This window comes from Castor canadensis, chromosome 11, assembly GCF_047511655.1.
Source record: "Castor canadensis chromosome 11, mCasCan1.hap1v2, whole genome shotgun sequence".
Lineage (NCBI taxonomy): Eukaryota > Metazoa > Chordata > Mammalia > Rodentia > Castoridae > Castor > Castor canadensis.
The window spans coordinates 16168553-16194989 of NC_133396.1; the positions used below are offsets into that span (position 1 = coordinate 16168553).

At 39.4% G+C, this 26437-nt stretch overlaps 1 protein-coding gene and 1 non-coding gene across 2 annotated transcripts; both read left to right on the plus strand.

Moving 5' to 3' along the window:
• Positions 1-2532: 2532 nt before the first annotated feature.
• Positions 2533-26124, plus strand: Psmd12 (proteasome 26S subunit, non-ATPase 12). Its single transcript, XM_020180342.2, has 11 exons — positions 2533-2737; positions 10432-10491; positions 10573-10701; positions 13944-14051; positions 15348-15452; positions 19634-19783; positions 19871-20005; positions 20702-20814; positions 21598-21772; positions 24439-24516; positions 25545-26124. Exons 1-11 carry the CDS (start codon positions 2630-2632, stop codon positions 25752-25754), a joined length of 1371 nt encoding a protein of 456 aa, XP_020035931.1. The 5' UTR covers positions 2533-2629; the 3' UTR covers positions 25755-26124.
• LOC141414543 (small nucleolar RNA SNORD94) lies at positions 12060-12195 on the plus strand. Its single transcript, XR_012439559.1, has one exon. It is a non-coding gene; the product is annotated as a small nucleolar RNA SNORD94 (small nucleolar RNA).
• Positions 26125-26437: the final 313 nt, after the last annotated feature.

Here is a 26437-nt window from a genome sequence, read left to right on the forward strand (position 1 = left end):
AGCTAAGATTACAGGAGACAGCCACCAGTGCCTGGCTAATTCACTTCATTTTAAATCTCTAAATCTAGTGAGAGAAGGCTTGAGTTTGGTTTGGGAATCAATTAGTTTCCCCCAGCTCCTATTTGCCTTTTTCTAAGACCTACCTCTCACTCTTATTTATTTATTTTTTTGGTAGGACTGGTGGAACTCAGAACTCAGGACTTCCGCTTACAAAGCAGGTGATCTACCACTGGAGTCATACTTCCAGTCAATTTTGCTTTAGGTATTTTTGGAGATGGCGGGTGTGTGGGGGGGAGAGTCTTATGAACAATAGTTGCCCGGGCTGGCCTTGAACCACGATCCTCCTAAGAAGGCACACTGAAGCGAGAAAAGAAAGGGACCACACTCCTTCTCAAAGTCAGCACACCAAATTTAAACCTCCAGATTCATTTGTCTATTCTAGTCAAACCAATTTCAAACAGAATAGAGAGGGAGCATTTTAACCTGGTGCATCTCAACCACACAGGCCCCAGGGTGTGTTTTAGAAATGTGTAGGGGAACTTGGGGCTGTCACAATCATTGGGGGGAAAAGGGAGGTGCCAGCATGTAACTGAGATGCTGAATAGCTTACACAATAAAATATTGTTCCACATTCTATCAGACTTTGCAGTGTCCTGTCAGACACCTACTGATGTGTCTGAAGTCTAGATTCTAATTTGTTTTTACATATGCTAAGCTATTTTTTGCAGTTTTAATATGAACTGAAATTTCCAAGACTTTTATATGAAAAACAATGGAAATTATATTTTTATATTTGCTATATTCAGAACTTTACCAAAAAGTTGTTCAGGAGCAGGATGTGTTGTGCATGTGACCTTAGCAGTCAGAATGCTGAGGCAGGAGGATCACTAGTTTGAGGACACCCTGAGCTACTTAGCGAGATCCTGTCTCAACAAAAAAAAAAGTTGTTCAGCTTCTGGAAAAGTCATTTTGCTAACAGTAAGCCTTATGGTGGTTGAGGCAGCAAGAGAACACACCTATCACAGTTGCAGCTTTTGCCCACACACACTGGAGACTGAATCTTATGCCTGCAGGCATTCTACCACTGAGCTACATTTCCAGGCCCTTTGTGTTTTCTACTATAGACTTTTTCTTAGCATGTGTGTGTATTTTTTTGCACTCCTGGAGATTGCACATGCTAAGCAGATGTTCTACCACTGAGCTATACACCTCAGCATTATATATTATGTACATTATACATTATATGCATGTTGGGGGATATATATGTATACGTATTTATACACATATATTTATATATACATATATGTGTGTGTTTATGTGTTTGTGTGTATGTGTGTGTGTATACTTGCAGTGCTGGGGAGATCAAACCCAGGGTCTGCTCTTTTAAAATTTTTTTCTTCCTTTGTATCACACTTACAATAATGTCTTGTTGTGTTTAAAGATGGGCTATAAATTCATCGCAGGACAGTTCAGAAAGGTCTATTTGGGAGGCAAAAATAGTAGGATCACAGTTCAAAACCAGTCCAGGCAAAAGTCATGGAGATCCTATCTCAAAAGCAAGCGTGGTGTGGTAGCACCTACAATTAGGGAAGCGGAGGTAGAAGGATCACTGCAAAAGCAGAGACCCTATCTGAAAACCAAACTGAAGGCAAAAGGACTGAGGTCATGGCTCACGGTCCTGAGTTCAGATCCAGTATCAACAAAAAAGTCTATTCAGGACATATAAAAGGAAATTGGCGCTAATTAAATACAGAACCATTAATATACTAAATCACATTTGCGCTCCAAGCAACTGTTCACCATATAACCACACCGTATACAACCTTATTTCCATTCATAGATCCTGAGGTTTCGTTTGGTTTTGTTTTTAGGATCCTAAGCTATGTCACAGGGACTCAGAGAGTACAGATGATACTAAATAAACTTGTACAGTTCTTAATTTAAGAACTGAAATTGTCTCACATATGTGATCTCGTTTGCTACTCACAAGGTCCTATAGGAATAACAAATCCTAAATGTCTTCTTCATGATTCTTCTTACTGATTCAGTGGATTAGAGTAAAAACGAAAACAAGAAACACTCCGCTTATGTTTCTGAGCTACGACCGTATCTTCTCTTATGAGCACTCAGAAATCCCACAGATTAAGCCACCAAGATTCTCAACCAGAAAAAAAAAACCTTAGAACTTTTTCCTTTAGGGTCCTCATGTTCAGACGAGAAAACCAAGATCCAAGAAAAGTGACCAAGATCCAAGAAAAGTGAAGTGACTTGTCCACGATTCTGAGAACCCATTTGTCGAAGCAGAGGTGTAAGAAGGCATAGGCTGTCCTCTTCTATTACACTCGCTACTGTCACCACAAATTTTACAAGATAAGTCTGCGGCTACCAGACAAAACCGGACGTGGGCTGCAGAGGCAAGCAGCGAGTCCCGCCCTCCGCGCCCGACGCCCCGCCTCCAGAGCTGTCCGCAGCAATGCCTGACTGGTGGTGCGTGCCGGGGGCTTCGCGGGGTCCTTCGCCCGGGCTTCCAGCGCACTGCCTGAGTTGACTGCGCGTGCGGCTTCCGGTGTGGGTGACGAGTGGTGGCCGAAGCACAGAAGGGACAGCAGGGGACGCTTAGGCAAGCACCATGGCGGACGGCGGCTCGGAGCGGGCCGATGGGCGTATCGTCAAGATGGAGGTGGACTATAGCGCCACGGTGGACCAGCGCCTGCCCGAGTGCGAGAAGCTGGCCAAGGTAAGGGGAGGCCGGCAGGCTGTTGGCGGGAGCCAGGGGCTGAGTCACGGCGTGGAGCCTGCTTAGGCCTCAGGGGGCCTGCGGGCTGGAGCGCGCACCCCCTTGTTGTCTGTCCAGCTCGGGCTGTGCCTGCGTGACCGGGAGACCCCTGATCTGCCCGCCCGAAAGATTGCCAAAGACTCCCGAGACAGATGGTCACTTCTTCCCCATTTGACTTTCTGCCTTTTTGGGGATTCTGTCTAGGTCACTTTTAGTTTAGTAAATTTCCAGAGGTTCAGGCCGCTTCGACATTCAGGCGAGACCAGAGTTTGTTTCTATCGATTTGGGTCTTTAAATCGTTTATGAATCATGGCAGCGGGCCGAGAGAAGGAGCAGGAAAGTGACAAAGATGATGAACCCAGGATCCCTGTCCTGAAGGGGATCGCATACTTGACGAATTAGTCCAAGTCATGCTTAGTGGCGTGGTGAAAAGTGTCACTGCAACACCGAGAAGCAAAGTGACGTTTGTTTTGGCCTTTAGTAAAAAGTAGGATGATTGGGATAGAGCAGGTTATAAGGACAGTAGAGGAGGAAACGAAAGTGCAGAACAGCTTGATGAGGGAGGTTATGTACCGTGAAATTGCATTTGTTTTTCTGTAACTTATTTTTGCGGTACTGGAGATCAAACCCAGGGCCTTGTGCATGCTACATAAGCGCTCTACCACCGAGCTATATCCCCGACCCCCTCACCACAGAATAGAAGCTTAACTTGGTCCAAATGTTGTGACATCCTGTGTCAGACAGCTGTGTATTAGACTACTTTGTGTATCATTGTTTTTTATCTGCACGGTTACAGTTTATTACAGAGGAAGGATGCAAGTTAAAATCACCCAAGGGAAGAAGTACATAGGCCACAATTCAGAGAAGGTTTCAAATGCTTAGCCCCTGGGGTCCACTCTGGAATCAGGACACTACTCTTCCAGTATCATTTTGGGATATCTGCGTATCATTTTACACATACAGAAACCAAGGCTCGGAGTAATTTGCCCAGGGTTATAGTTAGTAATCTCTAGAATCTGGGATTCAAAACTAGATTTGCTTCATTAGGGTATGGGTTATTGGTTGCTGAGTCAGCACTCCTCCTGTTGCTAAGGCTTACTCCCAGGCCTCCTCCAATGCCTTGATCAGTTTAGCCACAAAGGTATTATTGTTTACTTGGGATGCATTCTCTACAAGAGTTGTTTTTGCTCATTAAGAATCTTACTACACAGGTACATTACAGCATAAGAAATTTATAGGCAAAAGGAGTGTCAAGCAGTGCCTCATATTTAGTTCTTAGAAGGAAACCTTTTTAACGAGTTTTTGTTTTTTCAAAAACATCTTAATGGGCTTTACAAAAACAAGAATGGAGAAAGAGAATGAAGTTATACCTGTATTTCTTAGGTTCAGTATACTTGCTGGGGGGAGGGGAGCTGTAAATTCATCTCTGAGCTTTTTGGCAGTTGGGGTAAAGAAACATCAGTTACATAGGATAGAAAAACTCAAATGCCTGTAAGTGTAAGGCACATGACAAATGCCAGCAGCTATTGACTGCTTTGTACAGTGCTGGGCACTCTGCTAAGTGCTTATATGTACCAACTCATTCGATCCTCACTTCAGTCTTGTTCAATAGGTATTGCTATTATTTTACAGACAAGAAAATCAAGCTAGGAAATTAAGTCATATGGCCCAAGATAAATAGCTAATAAAGTAGTAGAGCCAGGATGCAAACCCCAGCAAAGTGAGTCTAGAGCTTGTTCTCTTACCCAAATATGTTGTTCCATCTAGAAAGAATGTGCACTTGCCCAAGGAGAGGAGAAACTCTCCTCCTGTAGTTGATCTTTGCCATCTGGAGATGAAGATGGATCTTTGTCATCTGGCTAATTTAAGAGGGAAATCAGAAATAGGGATTTTTGTATGAAATACCTTAATATTTAGAAACTAGATACTAATCTGTTTTAAAATACTATTTGGGCCAATATGGTACTGATAAATCAAACAAACCTGCAGGCTAAAGTCAGCCACTAAACCTCCTCTTTGGAATCAAAAGGATACTGTCCATAAAGAAGAAACAAATTATTGCTTTAGCGAAGTACAACTATTCCTAGAACTGAGACGTGGGAGAGAAAAAAAAATCTTCCTTTTACCAGTTCTGGTAGCAGCCTGCTGCGTGCAAGAACTAGCCAGTGCTAGATGTTTCAGGAAGTGTGAAGATTTTAGACAAAGCTCTTGCCCTTGAATAGCTTTTAACCTGTAAGGAAAAAAACAAAGACCCTCACTGCTGCAGTTGTTTTAGTGATCATATGTGTGGCTTTTATTTAGGATACTGTTATGTTCCACACAGTTGAAGACTTGCAAACTCAAATGCCAGATGCCTTTTTGAGTGTCAGATGAGTAATGGAAGTGTTCAAAACAAAAGATGTTTGTGCCTATTAGACTAGGTAAAGTTAGAGACATTTGGATTCTGATTTTTTTAAAGCTAGTGTGCTAGCCACACAAAACAAGTTATATGTGTGGGTTGTATTTTGTTGTTGTTGTGTTTTGTTTTGTTTTCATGGAGTGAGAGGAGAGGCTAACAGAAAGGAGGTTATTCTCCCCACCCCATCCCCCTCTTGAAGCACACATCCATGATTTTCTGCTTCAGATTGGATGGTTGTCTCATGGTTATCATGGTTAATTTTTTTTTAAATATTTTTCTCTCTTTCGCATTTTATTCATTACTTTTTAACCATTCCGTAGAATGTTAAAAAAAAAAAAAGTTTTTTTTGTAGTAGTGAGGATCTAACAAGTGGTAGAATGCCTCAAGCATTCTACCACTGAGCTACATCCTCAGCCCCTTAACATTACACGCACTGCCATTTTATAGTCCTGTTTTCGTCATTAGTATTTAATTTGACATTCAAAGGGGTATCTCAATGTATGCCCACTGTGGGTGTGCTTTACTTTGGGCTGTTTAATCCGTAAAAGGTTTTTTGTTTTTGTTTTTGTTTTTTTAAAGATAGAGTCTTGTGAATATTTGCCCAGGTTGGCTTCCAACCTCCATTGTCCTAATCTCTGCCTCCTAGTAGCTAGGATTACAGGTATGAGCCACCGGTGCACCACTAGCATACATTGTTCTGTTTTTATTTTGAGCCCATCAATAAGACTATTAAGAAACTTTTGTTATTTTTACTTGGGAGAAGATTTAAGGGTCAGGCAACTTAAATGGTTTATCCTAGGTAGCTCAAACTCAAGTCTTATAGAGTAGGAATGGTATGCTTTTTGTTGAATCTCACTTCTTCTTTAAGGGATCATTCGTTCTGCACTAAATTTCTTTTAAACTTTTTTTTAATGTGAAAGGGATTTTAAGGTAAAAATTATGGGTATAAAGACTTAATAAGAATGTGTCAGGTGAGAAAACCAAGCAGAAGCCTTAAAAAGGAAAACTGAAATCTAGACTGAGTAATAAAATTGCCAAATTTTGGCCTACTGTTAATTCTGTCTATATCCTAACACCTGCCTAGTAAATAACAATAGCTGGTATTTAATGCTGTGTTGCTGTGGTAACTATGGTAATGATGTACATACTATGATACAGGCATGTCTTTATAGCTGTTGATTTACTCCTTACACCAGTCTAATGGGGTGGGTATTTCTCTGAAGAGAAAAAGTGAGGGTCATAGGGGTGTAGGTTTTTTGCTCAAGGTAATCTGGTGGTAGAGTTGGGATTTAGACCAAGCAGTCTAGCTACAGAGATACGTAGCTACAGAGATACGTTTTTAGCCATTCCATGCTAATGCTTTTGTGATTACATGTGAGGACCCTGCATAGAGTTGATAATAAAATTGAGACTGGTTCTTTTTTGTTTGTTTTTGTTTTTGCAATGCTGGGGCTTGAACTTGGGGCCTTCACCTTGAGCCATTCCTCTAGTCCTTTTTTGTGAAGGGTTTTTTCGAGATAGGGTCTCATGAACTACTTGCCGGTGCTGGCTTCAAACCACAATCTTCCTGATCGCTGCCTCCTGAGACACTAGGATTCCGGGCGTGAGCCACCGGCACCTGGCCTGATACTAGTTCTCAGTGGCAGTTATCTCTTCACTTTGTATTGAGTAGTTAACAATCTAAAGAGGCTCTTTTTTCTGAATTATAAAGATAAGATATTTAGCAGTTTAGTATTTATAGGGTTTTCTTCTCTCTTTTTTGATTATGATATATTGGAATGTGGTTATTTGAGGACTACTTACGTTCTTGAGTTGAATACCATATCCTTTGTTTCTTCTTTACCTTAATGTCTTTCCATTTCTTTCGTCACCTACAGCTTCGTAAAGTTAATAGTATCAATAAAGAGGATGAGGAATGTAAAACTGTTTACTTATCATTAGCAACTTGAACAAAAAAATCCTTATAAGAAATAAGTCATTTAGAAATACTGGGTTGGCTTTAAATTTCAACTGCTTATGGTAGGGATAATTGATTCCAGGGCTTCCTGTTTGTTAGGCACTCTACCATTTGAGCCACTCAGTCAGTTCTTTTTGCACTGGTTATTTTTGACATGGGGTCTTGCTTTATGCCAGGCTGGGCTGGTCTGTTAATCTTCTTATTTGTGCTTCCTGCATAGCTGGAATTACAGGCACTTGCCACTGTACCCAGCCATTAGTTGAGATTGTGATGTTAATGGCTTGATATGCAGTGCCCCAGATGTGGGGCATTGTGATTTCTTCCCATGCAGGGTGCAGTTCTTTAGTGCCCTTGCTTCTGAATTAGAATACCAAAAATTAACCTACACTCTGTTGATCGAATGAGGTGTCACAGTAATTGCAAACATGACGGGAGACAACTCAGTGAGCATAGTGTCTTTCATTTTAACTTTTTGCACTTTATTTCTAGACGTTAACCATTTTGCTGAAGAGATTACTTTGATGAACGCAAAAGGCATGACTTAGTGCTGGCGTGCTGTGGCGAGCAGTGCCGTGGAGTGGAGGGAGCTTAGGGCCAGGAGGGAAGAGTCCTAGGATCTGGTTCTGCTGATTTTTGTGGCTCAATAAGTGAGCAAGTCAATTAAACTGGTTGGTCTTCAATCTTTTGGTGGCATGGGGGTTTGCACTCAGGGCCTCATGCCTGCTAGGCACGTGCTTTTACCACTTGAGCTTCTTTGCCAGCCCCTCTTTTGTGATAGTTTTTTTCGAGTTAGGGTCTCTCAAACTATATGCCTCAGGGTTGATTTCATACCTTGATCCTCCTAATCTCTGCCTCCTGAGAGCTAGGATTACAGGCATGAGCCACTGGCACCTGCTGATTCTCAGTCTTTTTGATGTCTAAACTAAAGTGATAGAATTAAAGAATCTCTAGCAGTCTTCCTAGTTCCAAGATTTTTTGATCTTTTATGATTTATTAGCCTTCAACTTGTAGAATTTGTAGGTTTGTTCATTGTTCTTTTCCTCTTGTGAACATTTAGCCAGTATTGTATCCATGAGCCTGTACAGCTTTCAGAACCGGTGGTCCCCTTTGCATAGGAAACCTTGTTAAAATATCTTAGTGTTCATGTTTCAGATTTAATTAATTCTGTACTGCATAAAAAATATAAAGCTTGACAGGGAATGTAGTCAGCAGTGGAGTATGTGCTTAGTATGCACCAGGCCCTGCATTCATTGCACCTCCCCAAAAAAAGAAAATACATAGTTTTATAAGTTATCCTGGGGAAGTGTAGAGCAGTATTTTGTGCAGGGAATGCTTTTTTTTTTTTAAACTCAGGGCCTCATGCTTGCTAGGCAGGTGCACTGCCTCCTGAGCTACACCACCAACCCAAGGCAGCAATACTTTGTTTTGTTTATGTTTTTTGGTGGTACTGGGGTTTGAACTCAGGACTTCACATTCTCAAGACAAGTGCTGTACCAGTTGAGACACACCACTGCCCACGCAGTATTTTCAAAGGTAGAAACATCATCTCTGCCCTTAATTCAAAGGGTGTTTAGTTTCTTTCGTCAGTTTAAAAAAAAAAAAAAGTACTTACATGTTGTCCATGGATATAATTACATTTTTTTCATTGTTAGAAGAGCTGTTTTTAAACAAAGTTCTCCTCATCACTTCCAATTGATTATCAGAGTTGCATATATGATAGCTATATCAGTATCTTAATAAATGTAGGGTTTTTGCTGTGGGATTTTTAATCAAAATGTGTGGCTCCTGGTAGTATAACCTTCTTTAGTCCTGGTATATTATCATTTAGGTTTATATTATTTAAATTTTATTATTCTATATCTTTTTTTGTGATGTTAGAAATCCTTTCATCTTTTACATCCTCTCTTTTTGGGGGTTTTTTTTTGGGGGGGTTGTTTTGTTTTGTTTGCGATACTGGGGTTTGAACTCAGGGCCTACACCTTGAGCCACTCCACCAGCCCCCTTTTTTTTATGTGATGGGTTTTTTTCGAGATGGAGTCTCATGAACTATTTGCTGGGCTAGCTTCGAATTGCGATCCTCCTGATCTCTGCCTCTTGAGTAGCTAGGATTATAGGCATGAGCCACCGGTGCCCAGCCTCCTCTTCTGTTTTTTGAGGCAAATCTCACTATGTGGCCCAGACTGGCCTTGAACTTGTGATCCTTCTGCCTCCATTCCCAGGGAAAGTGTTGGGATTATAGACATGAGCTGCTCCTGTTTCTTAGTGTATGTCCCAGGGAGAATGTTTTGTTTTTGCATATGATAGAAGTGTGGAGAGATTATTATCAGTTAACAAAAGGGGTATGTTCAGGTTGGATTAGTGTCTTCTTGAGCATGACTTTCAGGATAGCATTGAGGGTCTTCTAGGGTGGTTTTCAAAGCGTTTATTGTCCCATTTTTACTCCTCAAAGTCAAGTTACATGTGGCTATCATTTAGTGCCTGTGCAGAACAAGGTAAACAAGTATCACTACTCTGAGTCGATAGATTAGAATATAAAACAAAGACGTGTGTGTGTGTGTGTGTGTGTGTGTGTGTGTGTGTTTTCTGAGTGAGAGATCATTGTTGTTATATGTTCAGTTTTTCTTAAACTTTTTTATATGTTAAAAAAAGCTTGTGAGCTGGGCACTGGTGGCTCACACCTGTAATCCTAGTTACTCAGGAGGCAGAAAGCAGGAGGATCTTGGTTTGACGCCAGCCCAGGCAAATAGTTTGTGAGACTATCTCGATAAAACCCATCACAAAAAAGGGCTGGAGGAGTGGCTCAAAGTGGAAACCCTGAGTTCCAGCACCACAAAAAAAAAAAAAAAAAAAAAAAGAAGAAGAAGAAGAAAGCTTGTGAGACCCAGAACTACTGACTTAAGGAATCCACTGAAGAAGCAAGTACTGTCATGAGATGGAGACAAATGAGTAGTTATGGATGGATGGGGATGGGGCCAGGTACAGTGGCTCACAGATGTAATCCCAGTTACTTGGGAGGCAAAGATTGGGAGGATGGTAGTTTGAGGCCAGCCCAGACCAAAAACAAGTGAGACCCTATCAAAAAAAAACCTAAAACATAAAAGACTGAGGGCATGGTTCAAGTGATAAGACCCTGAGTGCAAACCCCAATGCCACAAAAAAAGAAAAGCAGTTATAGATGATATTTGCTCTGCAGTGACTTGTTGGTTTTTCCTTTATGTGTGAGAAACATCTCAGTTTAGGTCAATTATTTGGTTTGTTGGTGACGTTGTTTTCATTGTTCATTTTTATCTCTTGTTTTAGGAAGGAAGACTTCAAGAAGTCATTGAAACCCTTCTGTCTTTAGAAAAACAGACCCGTACTGTGAGTAGATTGCAGTAAAAATTGCTGTGAATTTCATTTGGCATTGTTCCATTTACTCTCACTGTCTGTTCATTCTTGTAGGCCTCTGATATGGTGTCGACATCCCGGATCTTAGTTGCAGTGGTAAAGATGTGCTATGAGGCTAAAGAATGGGATTTGCTGAATGAAAATATTATGCTTTTGTCAAAAAGGCGGAGTCAGTTAAAACAAGTGAGTTCATAATTGCTCAGAAAACATACTTGCATTTAAATAAGGACTTAGAAAACTAGTGTGTGCATGTGTGAAAATTCATTAAATCAACGTCACGAGCTTTTAGGGAGCTTTCATTTCTGTTTTGTTTCTCTTTACGTATTTGCGTATTGTTACAAGGTCAGTGCAGCTTTGTCTAGTTCCCTCTTGCTCTTTATTTCATTTTGATTATCTTAAATTCTTATGTTATAATCTATCAAGTTGATACCTGATTTAATTAAATTATCTCTTGTTAATCACTTTAACTTACTTGAGACCATTTTGAGACAGATTATTCTCACTACCCTTTTTCTTCTTCTTTTTTTTTTTTTTGTTTGTTTGTTTGTTTGTTGCAGTACTGGGGCTTGAACTCAGGGTCTACACCTTGATAGGGTCTCTCAAACTGTTTGCCCAGGCTGGCTTGGAACCACAATCCTCCTGATCTGTGCCTCCTGAGTAACTAGGATTGCAGGTGTGAGCCACTGGTGCCTGGCTCTCACTGCTTATTTTCTTTTAAGGATTACATAAGTATAGCAGCATTCAGGAGGGTGAGGCCGGAGGACTGCAAGTTTGAGGCCAAACTGGGCTATATAATTTGAAGAACAGCCTGGTAGATAGCAAGACCTTATCACCAAAAACAAAACAACAACAACAAAAAATCCTATAAATTCTCTTTTAGTGTTTTTGTGAAGCTGGATTGTTTTTTTTTAAACTGCTTACTTACTCTTTTGTTTAAGATATATTTAAGTGATTCTCTCCAGAAGCACTCTTATTTTTTTTGTACAGTTATAGCTCATGTTTAAAATGTTGTCTGAGTAGCTTCTGGATTGTTTTTGTTTTGCTTTAAATAATAAAAATAACAATATTGGAAAGGGAATAGTAGTGGAACCAAAAATAGTTATGGCGGGTTCTGTCCAAAGCCCTTATTTTATTAATTATACTGCTCTAGGGGAGCATAGTATTTATTAAAAATCAAAGATTTTATTTTTAGCTATTTAAGAGCTAAGGATGTAGCTAAGTGGTGGAGTGCTTACCTACCATAGGTGAAGCCCTGGATTCCATCTTAAGCCCCACCCCCAAAAAATGTGTTATTAAGAATTGCATAGCTGGGTTGGGAGTGTTGCTCAGAGGTAGAGTGGGTAGAAGCCCTGGATATAGTCTCCAGCCCCCCCAAAGAAGAGTGAAGAATAAAGTAAAGGGCTGGGGCATGGCTCAAGTGGTAGAGCGCTTGCCTAGGAAGTACAAGGCTGAGTTTAATCACCAGCCCCACCAAACAAATTATACCCACACGTTGACAATCCATAGCAAGCGAACAGATTAGAAAAAGTATTAAGCAGTGGCAGGTGTGATGATTGGCGCAGGGGTACAGACCTCAGCTAAGTCATGGGAGCTGAATGTATGTGTTTCACATCTGTCCTGCATGTAGCAGGTTGATGGCGAACACTTACATGAGACTGTTGCCTCAATCTGAGTCTGTTCTTTAAAATAAAAAAAAGTGGAAGGAAGAGGAGAAAGTGTTTGGTGGGGTGTACCAGGGAAGACTTTTTGGAGGAAGAATGGGTCATTCTCCCTTCTGGCTAGGGACACCAGAACTGGAACTAGGCTGCTTTTTTCCTTGTAACATTCATTGTCTTTATAGCTGTGGAAAGTGCTTAGGGACTCTAGATGGCTCTGTCCTTTTCCTATAATTATTTTTTACCTAAACTTTTTCTTTTTTGCTTAAAGAGTAAACTTTTCTACGTTGCTTCAGTTTAAGGGTTTATAACTCAGTATCACCTGAGGCCAGGGGTCTTTCCAATGCTAACTTCCCTAAAGACTTACCTACGTTTTTTTCAGAGCACAGAAGTATAGTCACTTCAAATTAGAATGTATTGATATTGATATTATTGCTTTGTTTTGTTTCTAGCTCTTCTTTTCTTTCCTTTTTTTCAATGCTGGAGGCAGAACCTAGGGCATTGCACATACTGGGCAAGTGCTCTACCACTGAGCTACACCCCCAGCCCTGTAAATGTTTTTTGTACAGCTTTTAGAATGACCAAGTTGGGTGCTCTTCTAGAAATCGTTACTGTATTTCATTTTAGAGGGCTTGTACAGTTTGTAAGATTCTAGGTCTCCCAGAGCACAGCACTTGTTAAAAGAGCTATACTTTATAGTGAAGCTTCAGCTTTAGCTGAGTGCAGTAGTATGTTCCTGTAGACCCAGCTACTTAGAGGCTGAGGTAGGAGGACCAATTAGCTTAGAAATTTGAGGCCAGCTTGGGGTAATATGGTAAAACAGATAAAAAAAAAAACCTTACCTTTCTGAGCAGTGATTTTTTTCAGATAAAGTTAACCTCAGCTACTTGGATGTGAAATGTTTTTTATGGATGTCTATCCAAGGTGTGCTATTTATTTTTCTGCTACCTTAAATTATATTTAATGTAATTTAAAATTTTCTTGAGTCAGAGTCCCTAATTATTATTCTCAGTGGTTATGATATGCTATTTAAAATCTAGATTAGGAATTGGCAAATGGTGGGTGGCAGACCAATCCCACCTGTCACCTATTTTTACAAATTTATTAGAGCACAGTTACATCCATTTATTTATGTATTGTTTCTGACAGCTTTCAAGTTACAAAGGCAAAGTTGCATATTTACCACAGAGACAGTGTGGTCCACAAAGTCCAAAGTAGTTACTTGGTAAATATTTGTAAAAATTTACAGGAAATGATTGTCCTGGCCTAGGTGACAGAACGTTGAACTGGAGGATTTGTGGTCCAGTCTCCTTATATTACCTGGGAGGTCATTAAGAGCAAGAGACTCTGACTTCAGTGATGACTGTGGCTCTTCCTTACCAAGAATATGGAGCAATTTTACTTTCTGCCTCTTGTCCTCCAGCACAGTATCTCTTGGTCATGGCTTCAGCTGCTCTAGAATCGTGCTTTACTCTTCGCTTTTCCCCCACTTTAGTCTGCTGCCATTTCTTCCATGCTTTTCTGCTTGGCTGCATCTTTGCTTCAGAGATTTTCCTAACCCTTTTTGATTTGTTACTAGATATTTGATTTGTTACTGGACTTCTCAGCTATCAGGGAGATTTTGATGTGCTTTGATGTTCTTCTAGGGTTATTTCAGTATCTCGAGTTACTTGGGAAGACCAATTTGACGATAGCCCTTCTATCAGTAGAATACATTACTTTTCTGAATGAGGAATAAATTTCACTTGTGAATGGTTTTTAATATTTTAGGCTGTTGCAAAAATGGTTCAACAGTGCTGTACTTACGTTGAGGAGATCACAGACCTTCCAGTCAAACTTCGATTAATTGATACTCTACGAATGGTTACAGAAGGAAAGGTGAGTTTTCTGTTGGTATAGTACTCTCTTATCTACGTTCAGAGATGCTATGGATTTTGACATTTCGTGTAAGTATTTTTTAAAGCAACACAAAATGCCATCACCAATTCAACCATTATTAAGCTTGTCCATTCCTTTGTAGTATCTTCCCATATGTAAATAAACATTTAGATAGTGTTCTTGGCATAACCAAATTTTTCTAGAATTAGTGATCTAAACCCAAATTTTATGTGGCTTTTTTGTTTTGTGTGTGTGTTTGAGATAGTCTTAATGCAGCCAAGGCTAGCCTCACACTTGTGATCCTCCTGCCTTGACCTCCTGAATAGCTGGGTTGTGGCTTTTTTAGGAATAAACAAAAATTCTGTAGGGCCAAGGAATGGGGAAAAGAAAATATGAAGGAAATTATAAACAAAAATACCTAAATAAGAAACACATGGTATATTTAGGAAACTGCAGGTAGTTTGGTATTATTAGAAATTAAGAGTTTTTGGAGGGGTAGGGAAGGCGTTGCTGCATAGCACGAACATTCATTTCTTACACGCTTTAGGTTATAGTTACATTTTTAATGTTTGCTTTGTTGGAAGTTATAAATCTATTAACATTACTTACAGCTAAAAAAATGCTAGCAACTTTAATACTTAGTAAGAACAGATTTTTTCAGTTTTTTTGAGACATTCTAACTATGGGGACTGTGTTGACCTGGAACTTGCTATGTAGCAAGCTTCATACCCTTCAAGCCCTTCATCTCCCTGCTTCAACCTCCCGAGTCTTGGGATTGCAGGCATGCACCATCACAGCTGGCTCCACGTGGGGGTGTAGCTCAGTGGTAGAGCATAGGTTTAGCATGTATGAGAACTTGAATTCAATACCCACTGCCAAAAAAAAGGATGAATCAGATTTATATTGTTGGTTGAATTGTAGATATTGAACTGCACGTCCTCTTTGTAAAGTGTGGTATTTTTCATATAATCATTTATTTAAAAGCCACTTTTCACTTCTGTGTCATGTATTTCTGTAGAGTTCATGGTCCTGTTTTTCGTTAAACACAGTAATTTCATATTTAGGTTTTCAAAGTAAAGCTGAAAAATATGGATAATGTTTCATAAAGATATTGTTAAAATGATGACTGTATTCATGAAGGTAAAACATCTCGGCTTTATATGTGGAGGATAAAGTGCACAAGAGCAGCACACTAATGGCTCTTACGCATAGTTTGAATAATAGTTCAGTTCTACCCTTTAAAGTTTAGCACATTTCCATAGGAATTTTGATAATATAAGTTTCTCTTGTTTGTAGATTTATGTTGAGATTGAGCGTGCTCGACTGACTAAAACATTAGCAACCATAAAAGAGCAAAATGGCGAGGTGAAGGAGGCAGCCTCCATTCTACAGGAGTTACAGGTAAGAAGCTGACAATTCGAGCTGGACTTGCAGTGTTTTCTTGTGAAGTAGGTTATTCAGTTGTGTAATCACAGGCCAACTAAGTTTAACTCCTATTTTGAAGAAAAATTAGGATCAACAGGTTCGCCTTAATTTTTGTGCCATTACTTGAACATTCTAATTTTTTCTAGAATTTAAATGAAATAGGTAATTCATATACTACTTATGCCTTAGAAATCTGTTTTTAATCATTGGTTTCTTTTGGGGGGAGGGTGTAGTTTGTGCTTCCAAACCATATATTGTACTGCTCGAACCACTCTGAAGCCCTTTTTTGTGAGATAGGGTCTTGAGAATTACTTGCCCAAGGCTGGCTTTTTTTTTCCCCTTAGTACTGATGTTTGAACTCAGGGTCTATATCTTGAGCCACTCTACCAACCCTTTTGTGATGGCTTTTCTTCAAAATAGGGTCTCTCAAACTGTTTGCCCGGGCTGGCTTCAAACTGTGATATTCTTGATCTTTGCCTCCTGAGTAGCTAGGGATTACAGGCATGAGCCACCGGTGCCCAGCCTTTTTGACAGGACTGGGGTTTGAACTCAGGGCCTTACACTTGCTAGGCAGGTACTCTTACTGCTTGAGGCATTCTGCCAGCCCTTTTTTGTGATAGGGTCTTGCAAACTATTTGCCCAGGACTGGTTTTGTGATCCTCCTGATCTCTGCCTCCTCAGTAGCTAGGATTACAGGAAAAATAGAGAATATGAAAGCTGTTGCATGAGTCCTGTTGGAGATACATTTTCAGCAATTTGTATTGCCATATTTACTCAACATTCTGCTCTGCAGGAGAACATACCCTCTCTGTCTCTTAGAGGGCTCTTTTATCTTTCAAAAGCCAAGGTTTTCTCGTTGCCCTTAAGACTGGGCTACTTGGCAGCTTATGATTAACAGTCAGGTGTGTCCAGGCCACGCCCTGAATGTGGTGTCTACACAGTCCACACTTCCCAGCCATAGTTGTTTGGTTAAAATTTATTAAGAGTAATGTAACCACTTATTAAATGATTATATCATTCCAAATACTGCTAACTGCTTTTCTGACATCATCTAAATTAATGTTTAAATCAGTCTTAGGCAGTGGACAGTGTGATCCTATTCTCAAAGTTGGCATCCAAAGAAAGATTGTAACTAGTTCTAGGTCAAACCCAAAGCCCAGACTTCCCACCATCATGCTGAGTAATGCTTAATTGAAAAATTTGGGGCTATTTTATCAGAGTCAACTTCACACTCAGCACTGGTCCATGTGGGAAGAGAGAAGATGCCCACTTTATTTTATTAATAAACTTTAAGTTTTAGAGCTTTAGGTCCACGACAAAATTGAGCAGAAAGTAGAGAAAGTTCCTGTATATCTACTGTCCCCACACATGCACAGACGCTCTGACTATTGACCCTCACCCAAGTCCATATTTAACATTAGACTTCACTCTTGGTGGTGTACTTCTACGGGTTTTGACAAACTTATAATGCTATGTACCATCCACCATTGTAGTGTCATACAACATAGGTCATTGCCCTAAAAATCTGTGCTCTTCCTATTCATCCTTCCCTCCCCTAAATCTTGCCAACCACAGATCTTTTTTACTGTTGTCATAGTTTTGCCTTTAAGTTCTGTCTTTCAACCAGGAGGATCTCATATATTTCATGATTCAACATCCCCTTTAAAATAATTTCCTCTCCTCCCCCCCCAAAAAAAATCTCAGTCTTTGTAGGTTTATTAGTTTATGGGATGGATGTACTGGGGACAGAGGAGCCTGTTTAATGATACCATAGTCAGCCAAATTTTGACTCTAGGAAGCTACAGGGTGACTAACCTGATATTTTCAACAAGTAAATGACAAGAAAAAAGAGAGACATAAGAAATGAAACTACTTAATTGCAAAGTAAAAATTACAAAGATGAGCTGGGCCCGGTGTTTCACTCCTGTAATCCTAGCTACTCAGGAGGCTGAGATCAGGAGGATCAAGGCCAGCCCAGGCAAATTTGAAGACCCTATCTCGAAAATACCCAACACAAAACAGGGCTGGCAAAGTGACTTAAGTGGTAGAGCAACTGCCAGCAAGTGTGAGGTCATGAGTTCAAACCCCAGTACCACCATAAAAATAAATAAAAATAATTTTTAAAAAAAATGGGAGGGAAGTAGAGGAGAATGGTGGAGAGGGTGAATGCAAATTTGATATATCACAAGAACCTTTGTAAATGCTACATTGTACCCCTACCCAGCACAACAATAAAATAAAATTACAAAGAAGGTGGCAAAAAAAATTCCAGACCAAAAAATAATAACAATTATAATAGTCTTCATTCTGCTTTGTAACTATGTCATCCTGGATTTTATAGATTCACCTATAACATGTATACCAAATGTGTGAAAAACATTTTTCAGAGCATTTAATGTAATTTATTTTGTACATTGTCATATCAGCCTTGTAACCTCATCTGACAGATCAGTGCTGCTTTTATGTAATCGTTTCAATTATTACATAAGTTGAAAGATTGTAAGTTCCTTTTTCATATTTAAAACAAAAATTTCTTCATTAATCACTAAGGAAATACAGATTAGAACCATAGTGAGATATCACTATATTATAATGGCTACAATAAGTTAAAAAATAGAATACTAAGGGGTTGGGGATTTAGCTCAGTGGAAGAGCGCTTGCCTGGCAAGTGTAAGGCCCTGAGTTCGGTCCCCAGCACCGAAAAAAAAAAAAAAAAAAAAAAAAAGGAAAAAATAGAAAAATAGAATACTAAGTGCTGGTGAGGATGCAGAGCAGCTGGGACTCCGATGCTTTGCTAATGAGAATGCAGATGGTGCAGTCACTGTGGAGAAGAGATAGACATACACTGAGCATGTGACCCAGCAATCCCATTCCTGTTTACCTATGGGAAAAGAGGGCTTTTTTTTTTTTTTTTTTTTTTTGATGGTGGTGGTGGTGGTGGTACTGAGGTTTGAATTCCTGGCTGTACATATGTATATAAGCACTCTAGCCCTTAAGCCACACCTCCAAGCCTTTTTTGCTTTATTTTTAGGTAGGGTCTCACTTTTTTTTTCCCCTTGGTGGTACTGGCATTCAAACTCAGGGCTTCATACTTGCTAGGCAGGTGCACTACTGCTTGAGCCTGCCTCCAGCCCTTATGGTTTTTTTGGTTTGGTTTGCTTTGGTTTTTGGCCTGCGGCTGGTGTGAGGCCTCCCTATGCCTCCCACCTATCTGAGATTACAGGTGTGCCTCACCATGCCTGAACCAGAGAAGTGAAACTTAAATGTTCACACAAAACCTATTCACTTATGTTCAAAGTAACTTTATTAGTGATGACCAGTAGGTGAAATCTACCCAGATGTCCTTCTGTAGGTGAAAGGGTAAGCCCTGGTATGTACATCCAGTGGAGTACTCAGCAACACAAAGGAATTAACTGTTGATTTACGTATCTTTTGGGTTTGTTTGTTTGTTTGTTTTTTGCGGTACTAGGGCTTGAACTCAGGGCGTACACCTTGAGCTACTCCACCAAGCCCTTTTTGTGTTAGGTATTTTCAAGATAGGGTCTTGCGGAACTTTTTGCCTGGGCTGGCTTCGATCCGCAATCCTCCTGATTTCTGCCTCCTGAGTAGCTAGGGTTACAGGTGTGAGCCACTGGCACCCCGCTAATCTAAATGTTTTAATTCAAGACAGTATGTGGAGGGAATGAAGACAGTCTTGAAAGGCTATTTGCTACATTTGATATTCTTGAAAAGAATCTGTACTGATGGAGACTAGATCACTGGTTTTCAGGGCTTACAGGTGAGGGAAGTGGGTAACTACAAAAGGGTACCAGGACAGAGTTTGGGGGATAATAGTATCTTCATTGTGATGATGGTTACACAAACCAGTGCATTTAGGAGCTCCAGTGGCACAACCAGCAAATATGCTGTCTTATAAAATTCGTAGAACTTTATACCAAAAGGGACAAAGATCTCTTTTAATGTATAATAATTGTTTAAATTGTAATTTCCTGATGGTAACTCACTTTTCATATAATCATCAACACTTTATACGTATGTATGAAGACTTTTTCCACGTATATATTTGACAAGGGTGGATATGTTAATTTTCTATTTAATTTTGTTGTGGTTGATAAAAATGACTATTATAAACTTATTTGGAGCATTAACTGTGCTAGGTTGAGACCTATGGATCAATGGAAAAGAAGGAGCGAGTGGAGTTTATTTTGGAGCAGATGAGGCTCTGCTTAGCTGTGAAGGATTATATCCGGACACAAATCATCAGCAAAAAAATTAACACCAAATTTTTTCAGGAAGAAAATACAGAGGTGAGCATATCTCTAACTATATACTTGCTTTAAAAGCATTTGATTAAAACCCAGAAACTTCAATTTATTTTGTCAACTCTTTTTCAGAAATTAAAGTTAAAATACTATAATTTAATGATTCAGCTGGATCAGCATGAGGGATCTTATTTGTCCATTTGTAAGCACTATAGAGCAATATATGATACTCCCTGTATACAGGCGGAAAGTGAGAAGTGGCAACAGGTAAGAAGATGTTCTCATAGTTGATACTGATCCTTGTCATGAAGAGCTTGCATCTTCACTTGCTGTCATCTCATGGTAACTGCAGCAGTGCGTGCACTGTGTGTGGCTGCTTTCTGCTCGCTATGTCCTTACTGTGTCAGGCCAGCTGGGCAGCCATTTAAGTTGGGTTTTACTTTTGAAGAAATGTGGGCTTACTGCCTAACAGGTACAGCAAAGGCTACAGCTAAGACTCAGCATCACTTTGGAAAGTTCTTTTACCAAAGAGTTTGTTGACGCTGGGCATGGTGGCATACTTGCCAGGCGGGCAAAGGAGGATGGCAAGTTTGGGCCCAGCCTGGGCTACATAGAGAGATCATTTCTCAAAAAAAAAAAAAAGTCTTCATTTATATTCAATATTTTTACTGTTAACTTTTTAGCAAGAACTTTTCCTTTATTCATTTATCAAAAATGAATGTTTTTAAAAATGTCAGCTGAGATAGTTCAAATTAGCAAATATTTACTGTAGTATTTTTATGAAAACTAAATATTACAGAAGGACATGAAAAGGGCATCCTGGGAAGATATTTCTCCCTGTAAGACTTTAAGTACAAAATTTAAAGTTAATGTATATAACCATGCCACAAGTTTTCAGTTCTTGCCAAAGTCCCATTATGTATCTAATTGCATATAAACTGTTGTTTTGCACAACGTTTTTAGGCTCTGAAAAGCGTTGTTCTCTATGTTATCCTGGCTCCTTTTGACAATGAGCAGTCAGATTTGGTTCACCGGATAAGTAGTGACAAGAAGTTAGAAGAAATTCCTAAATACAAGTAAGTGCTTTAAAATGGACATGCTTCATCATAAGCGTGGTGGGCTTTTATTTCTTGAAAGCTGTTTTCTTTTATCTGTTTGATTAATATGTTTACATTTGTCCCATTCATTGGGAGAGAACAGAGTATTAAAGAGTGGGGTACTCTGTTCAGAAGAACTATGGGGAAAAAGTAAAATAAGTACTAATCAAATTTGTCTTATTCCACTAAAATACAAGTCCATAAAAACAGTCTGTTGAGATTTTGCTGTTATACAGACTGAGAATTCCTTATCTGAAATGCTTGGCAAAAATGTCTCTGATTTTGGATTTTTTCATATTTTAGAATATTTGGAAATATATAATGTGATATTGTGGGGATGGAACCCAAGTCTAAACACAGAATTCATTTATGTTTCCTATGTACTTCATACACATAGCCTAAAGGTAATTCTATGTAATATTTTTAGTAATTTTATATATGAAGATTGCTTGTGTACATTGAACCTCCGTCAGCTAGAGATGTCAGTATGTCACCACCATTTCTGGCTGTGAATTCCTATGCTCCAGTAATCAGTCCTTTCACACTCACACATAAGTTTGGCATCTTAAACTTCCCACAGTCTACAAATACATGAAGTCAGGTGTTAGAATTTTCCATTTGTGTCATCACACCTGTCATACAAAAAGTTACAGATTTTGATGCATTTAGGTTTTGGGGTTTTGGATTAAGGATGCTAAATCTTGAGTTAGGTGATGCTTAAGTTTTACAGATTTGGGATAGTAAGTTGTATATAATTTGCAGGGATCTTTTAAAGCTTTTTACCACAATGGAGTTGATGCGTTGGTCCACGCTTGTTGAGGACTATGGGATGGAATTAAGGAAAGGTTCCCTGGAGAGTCCTGCAACTGATGTTTTTGGTTCTACAGAAGAAGGTGAAAAAAGGTGGAAAGACTTGAAGAACAGAGTTGTTGAACACGTAAGAATTTGGCATGCTGGAGATGCCAGTTTTTATTTTAACCTTTAGCTAGTGAATTGATTTTTCTGAATCATCTTAGAATTAAACCTTGACAAGGTCAGGCACAGAGGATCACAGTTCAAGACCAGCCCAGTCAAAAAAAAAAATTAGCCAGACACATCTCAAAGAACAAGCCAGGGGTGTGGCTCAAGAGGCTCTGAGTTCAAATCTCAGTGCCACAAAAATTCTTTTGTTTGTTTTGGTGGGACTGGGGTTTGTGTTTGCAGAGCAGGCTGTATACCAGCCACATTGCCAGTCTATTTTGCTCTGGTTATTTTGGAGATGGGGCTCTCAAGAACTATTTGCCCAGGCTGGCCTCAAACCTTGATGCTCCCAATCTCAGCCTCCCAAGTAGCTAGGATTACAGATGTTAACCACCAGCACCTGGCTAATAATTATCATTAAGCTTTGGCAAATTGTAGCATAACCTTTGTTTTTGTTTGATTTGTTTGTTTTTGTTTTTGAAATGGAATCTCACTATGTTGCCTAGGCTGGCTTTGAACTCACAATCCTCCTGCCTCAGAGGAGCTGGGATTATAGGCATATGCCACCACGAATTTTATTTTTAAAGGTTTGATAATCAAATGCTTCTTTTGGATGTTAATGTTTTTAATTCTTCACTTTAGAATTTCATCTTTACTTAATTTGGGTTGTGCTGGGGATTGAACCCAGGGGCTGGTGCATGCTAGGCAAGCATTCTACCTCTGAGCTATACCCCAGCCCTTCACTTCAGAATTTTCATCCTCTAATGTTCAAATGTTCACTTTCCCAAAGCAAATCAGAATTTATCTCATCCTGCTTATCCTTTTTTCCCTGTTTGCAGCAAAGATAACTATATTTGAGCGTGTTTCACTTGGGAGGGCCTCTCAAGAATCCAGAATGTTACAGCATAGAGACCAAAAAGCATTTCCTGAGAATTGGAAAAGGGGGTATTTTCACTCTGATAGTTACTTACTCATCTTAGAAATGGGTAACATGTCTTCAACTTGAACTTTGGTCTTAGTGTCACTGTAGACTTATGAATTATGTCAATACTGCTTTATTCACATAAGAAACATTTACTGTGAGCCTTCTTATGTGACATACTGTACAAAGCGCTGCGGCCCATGGGCGAATAAGACATGGTCCCTGTTTTCAAGAAGCTTGAAAATCATTGGGAATGATCTGTTTATAAATAAAAAGTACTGAGGTCTTATGGTCCAAATATATAGAGAGTAGAGTAAGGCATAAATAGAGAGTTGATTGGTTCTACCTGGATAAAGGTTCAGACTAGATAGGGCAGAATTGCTAAGCAAGGTAAGTTTTGTTTTGTTTTGTTTTTTGTGGTACTAGGGCTTGAACTCAAGGCCTTCACCTTGAGCTACTCCACCAGCCCTATTTTTGTGAAAAGTTTTTCAAGATAGGGTCTCTCGAACTATTTGCCCAAGACTGGCTTTGAACTGAGATCCTCCTGATCTCTGCCTTCTGAGTAGCTAGGATTACAGGCATGACCACTGGAGCCCAGCCGAGGTAAGATTCTTAAGAGGAGGCTCAGATGTCAGGCAGATGGGATGGTCTGAACAAAGGCAAGACATATCGACACAAACCATCAAGGGACCTAGAGAACTCTAAAAACGTTGGAGGTGGAGAAAGGGTCTGGATCATAGATGAGTCCTGTACACCTCAGTGGTGAAAAGTTGACAGCAGAATGCCCAGGCGTGTATTTTACTCAGGCACTCTGGGTATGAAGATCATTTAGAAAGATGCAAGACTGGAAATGAGAAGGTAAGTTCAGTGACAGGCTCTATACTCTTGAATTAAGGCAGGGGCCAGGGATTGCAAAGGGGTGCGTGAAATAGGATATTCCCCCCTCTTTGGAGACAGGATCTCAGAATGTCACCTAGGCTAACCTTGAACCTACTAGCTTCTTCAATGCTGGGTGTATGCCACCACACTCAGCCTGATCTTTTGTTTGTTGCCTGGGCCTCACTGTGTCTTTAACTTCTGGGCTAAAGCAGTCTTCCCACCTCAGCCACTCAAGTGACTGGGACCACAGGTATGCACCATCATGCCCAGCTTGATCATTTTTTGTTTTAGCTTTAAAACATTTGTGTCATAATTAGGAAAGCTTGGCTGGGCTCTGGTGGCTCACACCTATAATCCTATAATCCTAGCTCAGACAAATAGTTCACAAGACCCTATCACAAAAAAGAGCTGGTGGAGTGGTTCAGGGTGTAGGTCCTGAGTTCAAACACCAGTACCACAAGAAAAAAAAAGAAAGAAAGAAAAGCTTAACTTTAGATTATTGAATTTAGCAAAAATATTTTAGTATAGTTATCATTTTTAATCACTAATTTTAGTTATAATCCATAAGTATATGTTATGGATTATTAAGCTTGAAGAGTTGTATAAAGTACCCAATTTACAAATAATTCCAAAAACCAAAATATCTCTGTTCAGTTTGCTTTTGAAGTTTAGAACCAGCTTCCTTCCAGTGGTAGACTATAGAAAAATAAAAGCTTTGACATAAAAAAATACAAATAAAAGTTTTGACGTTTTCGGTAAATTTATCTGGATATGAAAACAAATAGACTTTCAACCTTTCTGACAGTTGTCACATGTGTCCCCTGCCTCTGTCCTTTCCCCAGAATATTAGAATAATGGCCAAGTACTATACTCGGATAACAATGAAAAGGATGGCTCAACTTCTGGATCTGTCTGTTGATGTAAGTAGTAAACATCACTGTCCAGATTATCTGTGACCAGAGTATCAGTCACCTTGTAAAAACTGAGTGAGAAAAGCATGTTCATTTTATTATTTATTTATGTGTCTATTTATGTATTTTATATTTATATATTTTATTTTTTGTATTTATTGTTGTATTTATTTATTGACTGCTCAGTTCTCATTTATGGATGAAAGCACTAAATTCCTTACAAGTGAAGTGTCTTAGCCAGACACAGTTGCTCAAGCCTGTGGTCCCAACTGCTTGAGAGGTGGAGCTGGGGAAGATTGCAATTCAAGGGCAGCCCAGGCAAAAATAGGATCACAGTCCAGGCAGGCCCACTTGTAAAATAAGAACCTATTTCAAAAACAAACAAAAAAGGGCTAGCAAAGTGGCTCAAGTGGTAGAGCACTTGCCTACCAAGCTCAAAGGCCTGAGTTCAACACCCCGGTACCACCAAAAAAAAAAAAAAAAGTGTCTTATTCATAACTATATGACTGCCAGGTATCAGAGAATATATTCTTACCCAAGGATCTATACCATGGTGCCTTTTTTTTTTTAATGGTACTGGGGTTTGAACTCTGGGTTTCACCCGTGCTAGGCAGGCACCCTACCACTTGAGACTTGAACCACTCTGCCAGCCCTGCTTTGTGTCGGGTTTCTTCAAGGTACACTCATGCAAACTATTTACCTGGGCTGGCTTTGAACCGCAATCCTCCTGATCTCTGCCTACCAAGTAGCTAGTTACAGGTGTGAGCCACTGGTGCCCAGATACCATGGTGTCTTTTAAGGGGATACTAGAAAAGATAGTAGGCAGAGATCAGGAGAATCTCAGTTTACCAGCCAGGGCAAATAGTTCAGGAGACCCTATCTCGAAAAAACCATCACAAAAAAGGGCTGGTTGAGTGGCTCAAGGTGTAGGCCCTGTCCTGAAAAAAAAAAAAAAAATTTTTTTTTAGAAAATTCTCCTTAAGTTTTGTTTATAATCTATAATTATCCTGTCTTAACCCAATTTGTCTTTCTTGCAGGAGTCAGAGGCTTTTCTCTCGAATCTAGTTGTTAACAAAACCATCTTTGCTAAAGTAGACAGGTTGGCAGGAATTATCAACTTCCAGAGACCCAAGGATCCAAATAATTTATTAAATGACTGGTCTCAGAAACTGAACTCACTGATGTCTCTGGTGAACAAAACTACACACCTCATAGCCAAGGAGGAGATGATACATAATCTACAATAAGGGTCTTAATGCTTTTAGGAAAGAGGAACTTGGAAGTCATTAAAAAAGGACTGTTATCATCATCAAAAAAGGACTGTTATCATGGTGTATATGTTGGGTTTTTTCCTATTCTCTGCTCTTTTGTCTAAAATTTTTAAATAATGAATGTATTGAGACTCCCTTTGACTTTTCAGTTCTCCAATTTCATTGTGAATTCCATGTTTACAATTGGTGCAAAAATACCACACATTTTATTGTGTGAATGCATAAAAAATTGTGTCACAACTTACCCAAGAAAGTTTTTCTATCATTTAAAAACTTCCTAGCTATTATTTGTTTTCATTCAACTAACAGCTGTGTAATAATAAAAGCAGTCTACGTGCTTACTTTCTATAGTTTCCTCTGCTTCTAAACATTTTGTGGGCTAGTGATTTACAAGCATTTTTAAAATAAAATAAATTGTAAAAAAAAGAAAGAAAAAATAATACAATAAATTTTGCTGTGAAGCTCTCAATGACTTAGAATTAAAAGGTAGCATAGAACATGCAAGAACTTGGGATAGAGTCGTGGTTGTTTTGGTGTTGTGTTAGCAAGTCTCGACATGGAGTGTGTACGGAGTCATCTGTACACAGGAATGGGGGTAAAGACTCATCCTCTCTGTAAAGGAGTCGTGACTCACTTTTTTTTTTTTTTTTTGTCAGTAC